The 15618-nt window shown below is 41.5% G+C and overlaps 1 protein-coding gene across 1 annotated transcript in view; it reads right to left on the bottom strand.

Moving 5' to 3' along the window:
* Window positions 1–15618, bottom strand: part of knl1 (kinetochore scaffold 1) — a 126870-nt gene that overhangs the window by 66698 nt on the left and 44554 nt on the right. Inside the window, exons 10-13 of the mRNA XM_078563026.1 lie at window positions 14933–15077; window positions 10507–10565; window positions 9939–10037; window positions 2243–2358 (exon numbers count right to left, since the gene is read on the bottom strand). Of these exons, the coding sequence (XP_078419152.1) occupies window positions 2243–2358; window positions 9939–10037; window positions 10507–10565; window positions 14933–15077 (419 nt within the window). The remainder of the gene's footprint in view (window positions 1–2242; window positions 2359–9938; window positions 10038–10506; window positions 10566–14932; window positions 15078–15618) is intronic.

Genomic DNA, 15618 nt, shown 5'->3' on the forward strand with positions numbered 1-15618 from the left:
ATGTTTGTTCTTTCAGGTTAATGAGGTACAAACTAGCTTAGTAAGCACTGATGTTTCTGCACAAAATAAACTGAACATTTAAGATACTGTAACAAACAACTTTGAAATTGTTATAAATGCAAATATATAATGGTTATTGCTTTTTGGCCAATATCATGAATTTCAATATCAATAGGTGAGAAAAGGTGCATTTTAGTAGAAAGAATAGGAGGTAACATTGTTAGTTTATCAACAGTCTAAATGGGTTAAAGGAACAGAGATCTAAAAGTACAGATACATGAATCATTAGAGGTAGTAACGCATTTTAACAAGGCCATAAAAGAATTCAAAGAGCTGGATTATATTTCTACAGAAATAGAATTGAAATGCAGAAGAAGTATGTTAAACTTGTACAAAACCCTGGTTAGATCACACTTGGAATACTGTGTACAACACCATCTTCTTTGGGTTATGGAGGTCAAAGAAGCATCAGAGAAGGCACACAAAAGATTTGCAAGAATAATACCAGAAATCAGAGGTTTTAGCCATTAGGAAAGACTATACGGGCAGTAACCTGATAGAGGTCTTTTAAATTATGAAGTAGTTTGATAGGGTAGTCGTAGAGAAAACATTTCTACTTGTGGGAAAGTACAAAATTAGGGGTCATAAATATAAGATGGTCACTAATAAATCTAATGAATAATTCATAAGAATTATTTACCCAGAGAGTAGTCAGAATATGGAACTTGTTACCTCATGGAGTAATTAAGGAGAATAGCATTGATTCATTTAAGGGGAGGCTAGATAATTACAGGGGAGAAAGGAATAGAAGGATACACTAGTAGAATCAGGTGAAGTACAATGGGAGGAGACTAACATGGAAAATAAAAACCAACATAGTCCATGTGGACCTGTTTCTGTGCTGCACACTCCTTGTAATAAGAGAGTACCCATTTTAAATGTGGATTTTTCAAAATGGTGGGAACTATACCTGAAAACTTGTACAATTACATAGGTCATAATTACTGGTTTATTAGAATAACCTAATTCAGATGTCCAACTCCATATAAGACATTAGTTAGGCCTCATCTGGAGTACTGCATTCAGCTCTGGGCACCATACTTGAGGAAGGATGTGAAGGCATTGGGAGAGAGTACAGAGGAGATGAATGATTCCCGGGATGAAGAACTGTAGCTATGAGGATTGGAGAGATTGGGACTGTTTTCCTTAGAGAAAAGGCGGCCGAGAGGAAACTTGATAGAGGTATTCAAGATCCTGAGGGATATGGACAAGGTAAATAGTGAGAAGCTGTTCCCACTCAAGAGAACATTAAGAACTAGAGGGCACAGATTCAAAATAATTGGCAAAAGGAGTAAATGTGAGTTGAGGAAAAATTTTTTCACCAGAGGATTGTTGAAGTCTGGAACAAACTTCCTGAAAGGGTGGTGGAGGCAGGTTCGATCGAGGTATTCAAAAGGGAATTGGATTGCTACCTGAAAAGAGAGAATGTGCAAGGTTGTGGGGATAAAGCGGGAGAGTGGGACTAGGTGGAATGCTCTTTCAGAGAGCCAGTGCAGACTCAATGGGCCTAATGGCCTCCTTATGCACTGTAGAGATACTGTGATGCTAATTGAATTCTAGTTGAGCAGTCAAGAGTTATCAGCAACATTGGCTTTTAATGCTAAATACTGCAGAATAATCTGGATCAATCCATTTTTATTATCAGGCCAACAAAGCTATGAATAATGCACTTCAAGTAGAATAAAGAAATATTCAAATATATCTTCTCTGAGAAACACCAGCTCTTGTAATGTGGGCTGTTGTGATATCTGAGAATATGCAGATGGTGTACATCTGTCATCGAGGAACCAGGATGGAAAGCAGTATGCGAGCAGCAGTCAGTTGATGCAGCTGTTGCTGTGAGGAATAGTGATTGTTAAATCCCTAGAACATAGCTCTCTGCTGAGCTGTAATGTATATAAATTTGGTGTAGAGTTCAAATAAATCAAACCTACTTATAGTTTAACAATCCTGTATGGGTGATTGGCAAGTTTGTGTAAAGAAGCCAGAATGCAACATGGGCATTTCAATTGTTTTTAGCAATTAGATGTTTCCCTGATAACTAGCAAGTTAGCAAAATAAAGTTAATTCCCCACAGAGTATGAGTTAATCCTTCTAGAACACACTTCAGTAGAAGGAAAAAATTATAAATCATTGACTGTAGTTTATGGCCTTCATCTGATCTGAACATTGAGGATCTTACTCAGCTATGGCTGCAGAGAGAGCACTGCTGTCCTCTTCATAGACTTCCCGCTTTGGTCGGTGAATAAACTTCACTGCCAGCCAATTTTCGACAGCTGAAGACTTGTCCAATTCAACCTGACCAAAATGTGAACAAAACACAGCAATAATCAGGCAAAGAAGTGTCCTGAATCTCAATTTCAATTGTTTCACACAACTGATAGAAGTATTAGTAAAACAGTTAAGTGGGGTAATATCCATTCTAGTGATTTAATACAATGACACTCCATCCTGCCTAAAAGCATATCAACTCAAAGAAACAATGCTACACTCAAATAAAAGATCCCTATATTGTCCTTTTCCCTATGCCTTAGACATTCTTTTTCTGGCAAGTTGTGTAAGTCAGATATAATGTTCTGCATTTCACCTCCATCTCATTGCAGAATCAGAAGGTTGTGGTTGAAGTCCAACTCCAGAGACTTCAGTACAGACTGACATTCCAGTCCAGTGCTAAGGAGTGCTGCATGATCGAAAGTGCCATCAGTAGGAAGAGATGGCCACTGCTCAGGGTGGATTTGAACAAGACCACAACACTATTCAAATAACAAAAACATAGGGAACTCACCAGAATTCCTAGCCAACTTTTACACCCCAACCAACACCCAAAACAGATTATTTGGCCATTCATTTCATTGTTGATTATGAGATCCTGCTATGTACAAATTGGCTGTTATGTTTAACATTTAAGTACTTCATTGGTAGTAAAAATCTTTGGGACATCCTGAGATTGTAAAGCACACTAAAGTATTTCTTTCCATTTGAGCTGCAAAAAATCCAACAATAAAATTATAGCTTTACATTTTCTAAACTTGGATTGTGATGGAGAGAGCTTTTGAGCTGTGTAACATTGGTGATTGCAGGTCCACCACGACTGGTGAGAGCGATTTCAGTTATTGAATTAAGAATGTCACACAAGTACACCTTCTCTTACAGTAATTGGCATAATACAATGGTGACAATACTGTAATCAAATTTGCTGTCTATTTAGTTTCTTTTAAAAAATAAGCACAGTTTGCTTGAATCTGACATTATACAATTTTGTGGCCTTAATAAAATATTTTATAAATACAATTTTGAGCAGAGTTTGAAGCACCATCTAGAAGTTGCTACAAACTGGTCATTGATTTGAGAAACTTAAATACTTGGTCCCAATCAGTGCTGCTGTCCATCAAGAAACTACCAGACTTGCACTTGGGAACAACAGACATGAATATTAGAACCACTGTATATAACTCCAATTAACAGTTTCCAATCTGTTGATAAAACTGTGGCATCAACATTTTGGGTGCAGTGATTAGGGACCAAAAAGGGGATTTATGCATGGAGGCATGGGCCATAAATTGAGGTACTAATGAGGTACTTAGCATCTGTCTTTACCAAGGAAGAGATGCTGCCAAAGTCATAGTGAAAGAGAAGATGGGTGAGATCACTGGATGAACTAAAACTGATAAGGAGGTATTAGAAAGGCTGGCTTTACTTAAGAGTTAAAAAGTCACCATGACAAGATGGGATGCATCCTAGGGTACTGAGGGAAGGAAGGGTGGAAATTGAAAAAGCATTTGGTATAGTATCCTTCTTAGATACAAGAATGGTGCCAGAGGACTGGAGAATCACAAATATTACACCCTTATTCAAAAAAAGATGCAAGGATCAGCCCAACAGCTACAGGCCAGTCAGTTTAACTTTAGTGGTGGGGGTTTTGGAAATGATATTCTGGGACAAATTTAACCTGGACAAATGTGAATGAAGGAAAACCAGCATAGATTTGATAAAGGCAAATCGTGTCCGGCTAACTTGATTTGAGTTTTTGACGTGGTTGATTTAGTGTACATGGGCTTCCAAAAGGCATTTGATAAAGCCTCAGCAAAGTCAAAGCACATGGGATAAAAGAGACAATTGCAGCATGGATTTTTTTTTTTTAAACATATTCGTTCATGGGATGTGGGTGTTGTTGGCTGGCTAGCATTTATTGCCCATCCCTAATTGCTCTTGTCCAGAGGGCATTTAAGAGTCAATCACATTGCTGTGGATCTGGAGTCACATGTAAGCCAAACCAGGGAAGGACGGCAGACTTCCTCCCCTAAAGGACATTAGTGAACCAGATGGGTTTTTACAACTATCGACAGTGGTTTCGTGGTCATCACCAGACTTTTAATTCCAGATTTTTATTGAATTAAAATTTCACTATCTGCCGTGGTGGGATTTGAACCCAGGTCCCCAACGGATTACCCTGGGTCTCTGGATATGGAGTTGGCTGAGTGACAGGAAACAGTAGTGGGGAACAGTTGTTTGTCAGACTAGAGGGGTTCCTGAGGGGTTGGTATTAGGACCACTTCCTTTCTTGATCTATATTGATGACCTAAACTAGGATGTGCAGGGCACAGTTTAAAAATTTGCAGATGACGCCAAACTTGGAATTATTGTGAACTATGAAGACGATAGTGATAGACTTCAAGAGGACATAAACAGGCTGGTGGTACGGGCAGATGTGCAGTAGAGAAAGTTTAAAGCAGAGAAGTGTGAAGTGATACATTTCTGTAGGAAGAACGAGGAGACGCAATAGGAAATCAAGCATAAAGTTCTAAAAATATGTACAGGACCATAAAGACCTGCGGATAAACGTACACAAATTGATAAAGGTGGCAGTGCCTGTTGAGAAATTAGTTAAAAATGCACAAGAGATCCTACACTTTAGAAATAGAGTCATGAAGTACACAAGCAAAGGAGTTATAGTGAACCTTCATAGAACAGCATTTTGGCCCCAACTGGAAAACTGCGTCCAATTCTAGGAATCATACCTGATAGTGATAGCGAGAAAGGGTGTGCACGTGCGAGGGAGGGAGCAAGGCGAGCATGGCCAAGGGAGTCGGGAGGGTCGTGGCCAAGAGAGCAAGGGGGGCGCGGCCAAGGGAACGGGGTGGAGGGTCGCAATGGCCAAAGGATTGAGGGCGGCAGAGAAGAGAGAGAAAGAGAAAGAGAAAAGTAATCACAGGGCTATTGGGAAAAGAGTTGAGGAGTAGGACAAGCTGAGTTGCTCTTGCAGTGAATCGGCATGACACTAAGGAACAAATGGTCTCCTTTGGTGCTGCAACCATTCCAACATTTGACACGAACGAAGTATGGAATGATTTAGAAATCTGTGGCCATTGTCCATTTTCAATTGCCTGATAGCAACCCAAATAACTTCTTCATTACTAAGATAAAAACAAAAAACTGCGGATGCTGGAAATCCAAAACAAAAACAGAATTACATGGAAAAACTCAGCAGGTCTGGCAGCATCGGCAGAGAAGAATAAAGTTGACGTTTCGAGTCCTCATGACCCTTCAACAGAACTGAGTAAAATTAGGAGAGGGGTGAAATATAAGCTGGTTTAAGGTGGGGGGAGAGAAGTGGAGGGGGGGCGGGGGGAGAGGTGGGGTGGTTGTAGGGACAAGCAAGCAGTGATAGGAGCAGATAATCAAAAGATGTCATAGACAAAAGGACAAAGAGGTGTTGAAGGTGGTGATATTATCTAAGAGAATGTGCTAATTAAGAATGGATGGCAGGACACACAAGGTACAGCTCTAGTGGGGATGGGGTGAAATAAGACTAACAGGGCATAAAAGGTATAAATTTAAAAATAATGGAAATAGGTGGGAAAAGAAAAATCTATATAAATTATTGAAAAAAACAAAAGGGAAGGGGAAGAAATGGAAAGGGGGTGGGGATGGAGGAGGGAGTTCAAGATCTAAAGTTGTTGAATTCAATATTCAGTCCAGAAGGCTGTAAAGTGCCTAGTCGGAAGATGTGGTGTTGTTCCTCCAGTTTGCGTTGAGCTTCACTGGAACAATGCAACAAGCCAAGGACAGACATGTGGGCAAGAGAGCATGGTGGAGTGCTAAAATGGCAAGCGACAGGGAGGTTTGGGTCATTCTTGCGGACAGACCACAGGTGTTCTGCAAAGCGGTCACCCAGTTTGCGTTTGGTCTCTCCAATGTAGAGGAGACTGCATTGGGAGCAACGAATGCAGTAGACTAAGTTGGGGGAAATGCAAGTGAAATGCTGCTTCACTTGAAAGGAGTGTTTGGGCCCTTGGATGGTGAGGAGAGAGGAAGTGAAGGGGCAGGTGTTGCATCTTTTGCGTATGCATGGGGAGGTGCCGTAGGTGGGGGTTGAGGAGTAGTGGGGTGATGGAGGAGTGGACCAGGGAGTCCCGGAGGGAACGATCCCTACGGAATGCCCCCAGGGGGGGTGAAGGGAAGATGTGTTTGGTGGTGGCATCATGCTGGAGTTGGCAGAAATGACGGCGGATGATCCTTTGAATGCGGAGGCTGGTGGGGTGATAAGTGAGGACAAGGGGGACCCTATCATGTTTCTGGGAGGGAGGAGAAGGCATGAGGGCAGATGCGCGGGGGATGGGCCGGACACGGTTGAGGGCCCTGTCAACGACCGTGGGTGGAAAACCTCGGTTAAGGAAGGAGGAGGACATGTCAGAGAAACTGTTTTTGAAGGTAGCATCATCAGAACAGATGCGACGGAGGCGAAGGAACTGAGAGAATGGGATGGAGTCCTTACAGGAAGCGGGGTGCGAGGAGCTGTAGTCGAGGTAGCTGTGGGAGTCGGTAGGCTTGTAATGGATATTGGTGGACAGTCTATCATCAGAAATTGAGACAGAGAGGTCAAGGAAGGGAAGGGAAGTGTCAGAGATGGACCATGTGAAAATGATGGAGGGGTGGAGATTGGAAGCAAAATTAATAAATTTTTCCAGGTCCCGACGAGAGCATGAAGCAGCACCGAAGTTATCATCGATGTACCGGAGAAAGAGTTGTGGGAGGGGGCCAGAGTAGGACTAGAACAGGGAATGTTCCACAAACCCCATAAAGAGACAGCTATGCGCTGGGGCCCATGCGGGTACCCATATCCACACCTTTTATCTGGAGGAAGTGAGAGGAGTTAAAGGAGAAATTGTTCAGTGAGAGAACAAGTTCAGCCAGACGGAGGAGAGTAGTGGTGGATGGGGATTGTTCGGGCCTCTGTTCGAGGAAGAAGCTAAGGGCCCTCAGACCATCCTGGTGGGGGATGGAGGTGTAGAGGGATTGGACGTCCATGGTGAAGAGGAGGCGGTTGGGGCCAGGGAACTGGAAATTGTTGGTGTGACGTAAGGTGTCAGAGGAATCACGGATGTAGGTGGGAAGGGACTGGACAAGGGGAGAGAGAAGGGAGTCAAGATAACTAGAAATGAGTTCCATGGGGCAGGAACAGGCTGATACGATCGGTCTGCCGGGACAGTCCTGTTTGTGGATTTTGGGTAGGAGGTAGAAGCGGGCCGTCCGAGGTTGGGCGACTATCAGGTTGGAGGCGGTGGGAGGAAGATCTCCAGAGCAGATGAGGTCAGTGACAGTCCTGGAGACAATGGCTTGATGTTCAGTGGTGGGGTCATGGTCCAGGGAGAGGTAGGAGGAAGTGTCTGCGAGTTGACGCTCAGCCTCCGCGAGGTAGAGGTCAGTGCGCCAGACAACAACAGCACCACCCTTGTCAGCGGGTTTGATGACAATGTTAGGGTTGGACCTGAGAGAATGGAGTGCAGTAAGTTCAGAGAGAGACAGATTAGAATGGGCGAGAGGAGCAGAGAAATTGAGACGACTAATGTCACGCCGACAGTTTTCAATGAAAAGATCAAGAGAAGGTAAGAATCCAGATGAAGGGGTCCAGGTGGAGGGAGAATATTGGAGGTGGGTAAAAGGATCCGTTGAACGGGGAGAGGACTCCTGCCCAAAGAAGTGAGCACGGAGACGAAGGCGGCGGAAGAAGAGTTCAGCATCGTGCCGAGCCCGAAATTCATTGAGATGAGGGCGTAAGGGTATGAAACTAAGTCCTTTGCTGAGCACTGAACGTTCAGCATCGGAGAGGGGAAGGTCAGGGGGTATAGTGAATACACGGCCGGGGCTGGGATTGGAAGATGGGGTGGGGATGGAGGGACAGGCAGGGGTGGAGGGTCCTAGATGGGTGTTGGTGTCCATGAGTTGTTGGAGCTTGCATTCCTTAGCACTTGAGAGAAAGAGAAAAAGTTTCTTGTTAAGGCGTCGGATGAGACGAAGAATAAAATGAAACTGGGGGCAGGCGCAGCTTTGAAAAAGGGTGCTGGAGGGAGAGGTCAAGTGTGTTCATATGGTGGCGCATGGCACTGAGTGTGGATCTCAGAATGCGATGGGAACAGCAGTCCGAGAAAAGGATCATCCTCCGCCATTTCCGCCAACTCCAGCATGATGCCACCACCAAACACATCTTCCCTTCACCCCCCCGCCGGCTGCATTCCGTAGGGATCCTTCCCTCCGGGACACCCTGGTCCACTCCTCCATCACCCCCTACTCCTCAACCCCCACCTACGGCACCTCCCCATGCATACGCAAAAGATGCAACACCTGCCCCTTCACTTCCTCTCTCCTCACCGTCCAAGGGCCCAAACACTCCTTTCAAGTGAAGCAGCATTTCCCCCAATTTAGCCTACTGCATTCGTTGCTCCCAATGCAGTCTCCTCTACATTGGAGAGACCAAACGCAAACTGGGTGACCGCTTTGCAGAACACCTGCGGTCTGTCCGCAAAAATGACCCAAACCTCCCTGTCGCTTGCCATTTTAACACTCCACCCTGCTCTCTTGCCCACATGTCTGTCCTTGGCTTGTTGCATTGTTCCAGTGAAGCTCAACGCAAACTGGAGGAACAACACCTCATCTTCCGACTAGGTACTTTACAGCCTTCCGGACTGAATATTGAATTCAACAACTTTAGATCTTGAACTCCCTCCTCCATCCCCACCCCCTTTCCGTTTCTTCCCCCTCCCTTTTGTTTTTTCCAATAATTTATATAGATTTTTCTTTTCCCACCTATTTCCATTATTTTTAAATTTATACCTTTTATGCCCTGTTAGTCTTATTTCACTCCACCCCCACTAGAGCTGTACCTTGTGTGTCCTGCCATCCATTCTTAATTAGCACATTCTCTTAGATAATATCACCACCTTCAACACCTCTTTGTCCTTTTGTCTATGACATCTTTTGATTATCTGCTCCTATCACTGCTTGCTTGTCCCTACAACCACCCCCCTCCTCCCACCCCCCCCACTTCTCTCCCCCACCCTCACCCCCACCTTAAACCAGCTTATATTTCACCCCTCTCCTAATTTTACTCAGTTCTGTTGAAGGGTCATGAGGACTCGAAACGTCAACTTTATTCTTCTCCGCCGATGCTGCCAGACCTGCTGAGTTTTTCCAGGTAATTCTGTTTTTGTTCTTCATTACTAAGCTGGGCAAACAGATAATGCTCAATTTCAGCTCTAACTGGCTGCTGGGAAACCACATGACTGGTGCTGTTTACATTTCAATTATGTAACTTGCTTTCTATTTCAAACCTTGGAAACAACAAAACCATAGGAATCTTGCAACGTTTCTCAATTTAAGCTGCAGCTCAATTTCAAATTTATGTACTGTGATGCATTTAAAAAAGGGACAGCCACGAAGTCAAAATTAAACAAAAATACATTTAAAAGATTAAAGTACACAAAAAAAATGCATGTCATTGGTTGACATTTTCATTGTGATATGCAGCATGAGGAGGATTTTCAGTATGTTATTGAATGGAAGGAATTCAAGAGTCTGGATATCTGTAGGCACGCTCTTACATTAACTTGTAGCTCACTCTGGCGAGATTTCTGTGCATGGGTTTGAACTTTCAAGAGTTTGAAAAATTCTCGGACTGTGATCTGGCCATCCATCAATTTCTACAAAAAAAAATTCTTAAGTCAGCTTATATAGAATCACACTGCAAAAGACGCTTCATAAGTACATATTAGGAAATTGTACCTTCCTCGTAGCACTTAAATATGAAAGGAATGCTGAGATTAAGTGTCAAATTTCAATTGTTCACATTTGCAACCAAAATTACATATGGCCTCATTCTGTAGATAACGTTGCAACACTTAATTTGTTCTTATAGTCCGTTAAACTACAGTAAATTATAAAGTGCACACAAATTATTGTACTTTGCAAGGTGCGCTTAAGACATATGAAGTAGCTTATTATTGTTAAATAAGTAGATAATTTGAAACTTTCTACATGAGCCAAGTTTTAAAATACACCTGAACACAGGAATTGACACGGTAGGACAATAATATAATCAAACCCCCTTCCCAGATCACAAAATTGTAAGCCATGGATTAACTAAACAAAAAAAATTAAAAATCACTATACCTCATGCAATTCAGACTCTTCAATAATCACTAGGGATGTATTCAGGTTACATTTTGGAGCTAAAAAAAAGATAAAAATTGTACAGTTAAGTTCCAGAATAGTCAGCTATTGAATTTTCCAGCAGATCCACAGCATTCTTTCAATACAACTATCAACCATCGCTGGTTTACAAGGCCTCTGAAAGCCTTCAACAGGCTGCCATTTCTGAATTGATACTTGCTTTATCATTTCGTCCCACCCCTCACCTGCCCATTATCAAATTAACTGCATGCAGTCATGACACATGGGTTTTCGTGCTATCTGATTCAGAAGTAAAGTGTTCTAAATATACAAAATAGTCTGTAAACTTAGTCTTTTGCCAGTCTGACCACATCTACATTGTCACAGATACATTGCATCAGTGTTAGACTAAAATTATTTTATGCATATTAAAATATTAAAGCGCAGCATTTTAAGATTTGTACCAACAAAACAAATTAGATTTTTAAAAAATGGAAATACAGGTATCAGTGTCTCAAAACCAGCAACCTCAGGACCAAGACCATGCCAGATTTCAGGTCTTGCTGGTTTTCGGTACAGGCAGTTTGGCCCGAGTATATTGAGTGTTCTGGATTGCAAAGGGCAGTTTTGAAAGAAACAGAGACAATGCTGCAAGACAAGCCAAGGAAATTCTTTGCAGATGCTTCAGATCAGTGTTACTTTGTCGGAAGCGTAGCAGAAGCTCCTTTAATGCATGGAAATGGGGTTTCCACTGCACTTCAACACTGATGCAATGCATCTGTGATAATGTAGATGTGATCAGACTAGCAAAAGTCTAAGCTTACAGACTATCTTGTATATTTAGAACACTTTACTTGGTGGTGGAGTAGGAGCAGCTCCAATGAATTTCCCAGCCATACAGTTAGACAAAAGATGTTGGTGAGGAGGGAAAGTCAGTCGAAGGCTGCTTAAAAAAAAGTGTGGTTTTCAGACAGCCAGATTGGAGATACTGTACCTGTAGTCCTCAGTTTCTAGTTTTCTTGCACATCATTGATTCTCATGCACTATAGGTACATCACTAAATACCATAAACACTCAATACTAAAGTAATGTAGCTAGTTATGAAGCAGCGGAATGAGAGCTGGACCAGGAAGGCCCCAGATCTGATCCCTGTCCTGTCCTGAGTTAACTGACCTCTGACACCCAAATGCTGCATCAACTGGCTTCAGCGCCTTGGGATCGGAGTGCTGGAAGGGGATTCCTGGGGGAAAATGGGAGGGAACAGTTGTTCCTTCAGCTGTATTATTCTACATGATTTAGCTCATATGGATAAGGTCCATGTGAGTGAGATAGGAGAGAATATTGGGACAACAATCAGAGTAAGGGATCAGTGGGGTAGGAAAAAAAAAAACTTTACCAACAAAAAGAACTGCTGTTTCATTGTTCTTGCCCACACCTCAAAAGCTAAGTTGAAATAACTGAGACAAGCTCACATTCCGTCCCACCTTAAACTGCAGAGACTAGCTGAAGCATACAGATGGTTGCTGTGGCAATTTCTGGATGGTTGTTGTATTAAATTATTATTAATATTCTGCTCACATTAGGCAGCACCATGTACACAACAGGCAATGAAGCTAGGATACAGGATGGAATCAGTGTGTGTTGAAAACTAAATTACACAATGTATTTCAACTGAAGCTCCAGAACACATTGGCATTCCTAAGTTCAATTATATTACATTGAAGGAAAACTCATAACTGGCCTATTCATACAAAACTTGCTCAATTTATCTGTCTTTACCTTACTTTTGATCAAACCTCTGCCAGCAACTACAAAGTTTTTAGGAAGATCCATTTTTCCTAAAGCAAAAATAATTCTTCTTTTTCTACCTCTGCAAACACTACAAGACATGTGGACACCTTTGGGCTGAGCCAGAGGATATGTGGGATGCCTTACAGTATTTGATTCTGAAAATTGAGAATCTGCAGGAGCACTGCACTCACTTTTTCTTGGTGAAGTAGAGTACAATACACAATGCAATGAGTCACAAGCTGCATAGGAACAGCAGGCTATTCAGTTCCTCAAGATGGTTCTGCCATTCAATAAAGGTCATGGATGGTCTATACCTCAACTTCATATGCAGACCCGTACCCATCAATCTCAGTCTTAAAAGTTTCAACTGATCCTTTTCAGGAAAATAGCTCCAGGTTTCTGATACTCTGTGTGAAGTGTTTCCTGATGCCATTCCTGAATGGCCCAACAATTTCAAGGTTATGCCATGTGTGACAAAAGTATAATATTTTCTGGTTTATTGTGAAGTAGGTTGATGGGTATAAGTATAGGTGGTTTTGTGAGATTTAATTACATTTGAAGTCAAATAGGCTGCGAGCTTGAAATCGTCAAAAGAAGCTAGGTGTAGAAATGAGCTTGACATGCTAATGAGTAAACATGGATGTTGGCTTAGCATGTAAGATGTGAAGGGAATTTGCATTTTTGGATAAGTGAAGGGATTGTTTAGATTTCAAAGGGATATTAGTCTGTTTACAACTAGCCAGATAAGCAAGGCTAAGGAGTGTGTTTATTTTTCCCAAAGGTTACTGACAATATTGGCAACATGGAAGTTTTTATATAATGAGGTGGATAAAGTTTCAAAAACTTGTGGAAGAATTTACATATTAAAGAGAGAGAAACATATATAAAGGAGAATGAAAGGCTATGTGAGAGAATCTAACAGGAGTGTGTGAAACAGCCTTCAAGAAGCCTCCAGCCATTTGTGCATAAGTCTGCTATGTAAAGTAACTGAAGTTGGGGAAAAGCCATTTGGAATTCCACTGTCAATTGGGTCGTGTTGTTAATTTGCTGGTTTTGTTTTAAATCTAAAATCTATTCTGGACTGTAGCTTTAAAGGGGGTGTGTAACTGCGAGTCAGGTCAATTAGAAATTTTAGGATTTGTTATAGTAGTAATTGTAGTCTTATGTATGTATTTGAAATCTTCTATTTTGTTAATAAATATTTTAATTTAATTTTTTTTTAAATCTCTAAAAGTCTTGGACTTCTTACTACTGAATTCAGTGCACACATCTTCTCATAATAAATACAAATTGCAAAACCGTTGTGATAGTGTGGCCAATTATCCCTTGTTGATTTGGTCTGCCTGGCACACATCATCTGTCACGTCATAACATGTCTTGTTCCAAACTTCCTCAGTGGAAGTATTCCCTATCTGCCCTAAGGAATCATTTTCTCATTTTAAACCCTATCATCTTCTATACACAAAGGAATACAAGCTAAGGTTTATTCAACATGTGCTCATAATTGACCCCTTTAGATTATGTGGTATCCAAATAGGTCAAATTCAATTTTATTACATGAGATTCAGAGACTTAACTGGCATTTTGGGGATTGCATTTCAGGGTCTGGTCTCTTTTCTACATGGAAATGTTGAACCAGTGGCCTATTTCACAGGCTCAGACAGTAAAAAATCTGTGACCCGTGAAAATTCTGAATTGTTTATTCTGTAAACAGGAAACAAGTCTTCCACTTCTTGAAACCATAGTTGAAGGCTATTGGGAAAATTCACTACAGTATAAATCAAATTGCTTCAAAACATTCTCAAACTGTTCTAGAGTGGAGTACATTGGAACAAATTGGTATCAATAGTGAAACAGAAATAAATAGGTGTAGCAATATCAAAAATGGCTTTTTAGGGCTGCTTATAAAAATGTTTTCCAGTTGACCTTCTGTCTAGACTACTAACCACATTAACTCTGTACATGGAAGATCTGACAGGAGACAAAGTTTAACAACTTGATTTCCAGCCCTAACTGACCACCACACCATTTTCTACAATAGCAAGCAGCACATGCAGCAATACTATACTGCAGTTCAAACAGCTATTCTTCATGTGTGAACATCATCAGGCTATTTAATCACAGAGCATACCATCAGCAGATATGGATGATCCAATGTCCACAGTTACACGGTTTTGTGTGATTTGTTCTTGGGATGTGGGCAATTATTAGCATGGCAATTTAAAAAAAAACTTCTTTTTAAGTCAATCTTGAGATGTAAGTGTTACCAGCAAGGTCAGCATTTATCGCCCAATCCTAACTACCTTTGAAAAGGTGAGCAGCCTTATTCAAATGCTGCATTCCATGTGGTGTAGGCACACCCACAGTGCTGTTAGGTAGGGAGTTCCAGGATTTTGATCCGGCAACAGTGAAGGAACGAGAATATAGTGCCAAGTCAGGATGGTGTGCAACTTGGAGGGGAACATGCAGGTGATCGTGTATTTATTGCCTGTGCCTGGTTGCTTTGAGATAATTAAGAGTCAACCACTTAGGGTGGGACTGGGTTCACAGGTAGGCCAGACCATTTGTCTAAAATTAGTCCTTTTTTTCCTTTCTTTAATTAAAAAGCTTTGCTATGTGATAAGCCACAACTTACTGACAGCAACTGCAGAGGTCCCATCTCCTTTGGTTGAATCTAAGGAACTGTTACTATCCAGGCTTTTTGTCATCATACTGAGTAGGTTTTCTTCCATGATTTTATGCCCCATACCTTCCCATTGCACGACAGGAGCAGTGCTGGTCTATGTTAAAAATAATTTCAAAGTTACAGCAATTGCTGTTTAAGCACTTGAACAAGACTCAACTTGATGTTATGAATATGAAGAAACATTAATTTCATAAACAATAGAAATGCCTCTATTATTGAACTGGAAGTGTAATAAGTTTGGCTAAAAGGAATTTGTTCTTCAAAGCATACAATGTCTCATCTCCCTCATGTGGGATTTAAAGAAACAATTTCACATTTGAGGGTCCGAGTTCACAAAACAAAGTAAAATGCATGGGAAAATTAACAATTCAAGTTAGGTCAAAATGTGTTACGTAGAGGATTTTATTCAAATAAGGGCTACTCCAATAAGTGCCACAACACATAATGCCGCATGTTACTTTACTGAGGGAGAGACAAGATGACAGAAGGGAGGATGAGCTGTCATTCAAGCTGCAGCCAACATCATGATGGAACTTGCACTTCATATCTCCTGTTTTCAGAGATGTCCAGGCAGTCCATGGTGTTCAATTTTCCGAGAAGTATTCCAGATAGTTGTATTGCAAATATAATCCAAA

Source organism: Cetorhinus maximus, chromosome 18 (assembly GCF_964194155.1).
Source record: "Cetorhinus maximus chromosome 18, sCetMax3.hap1.1, whole genome shotgun sequence".
Lineage (NCBI taxonomy): Eukaryota > Metazoa > Chordata > Chondrichthyes > Lamniformes > Cetorhinidae > Cetorhinus > Cetorhinus maximus.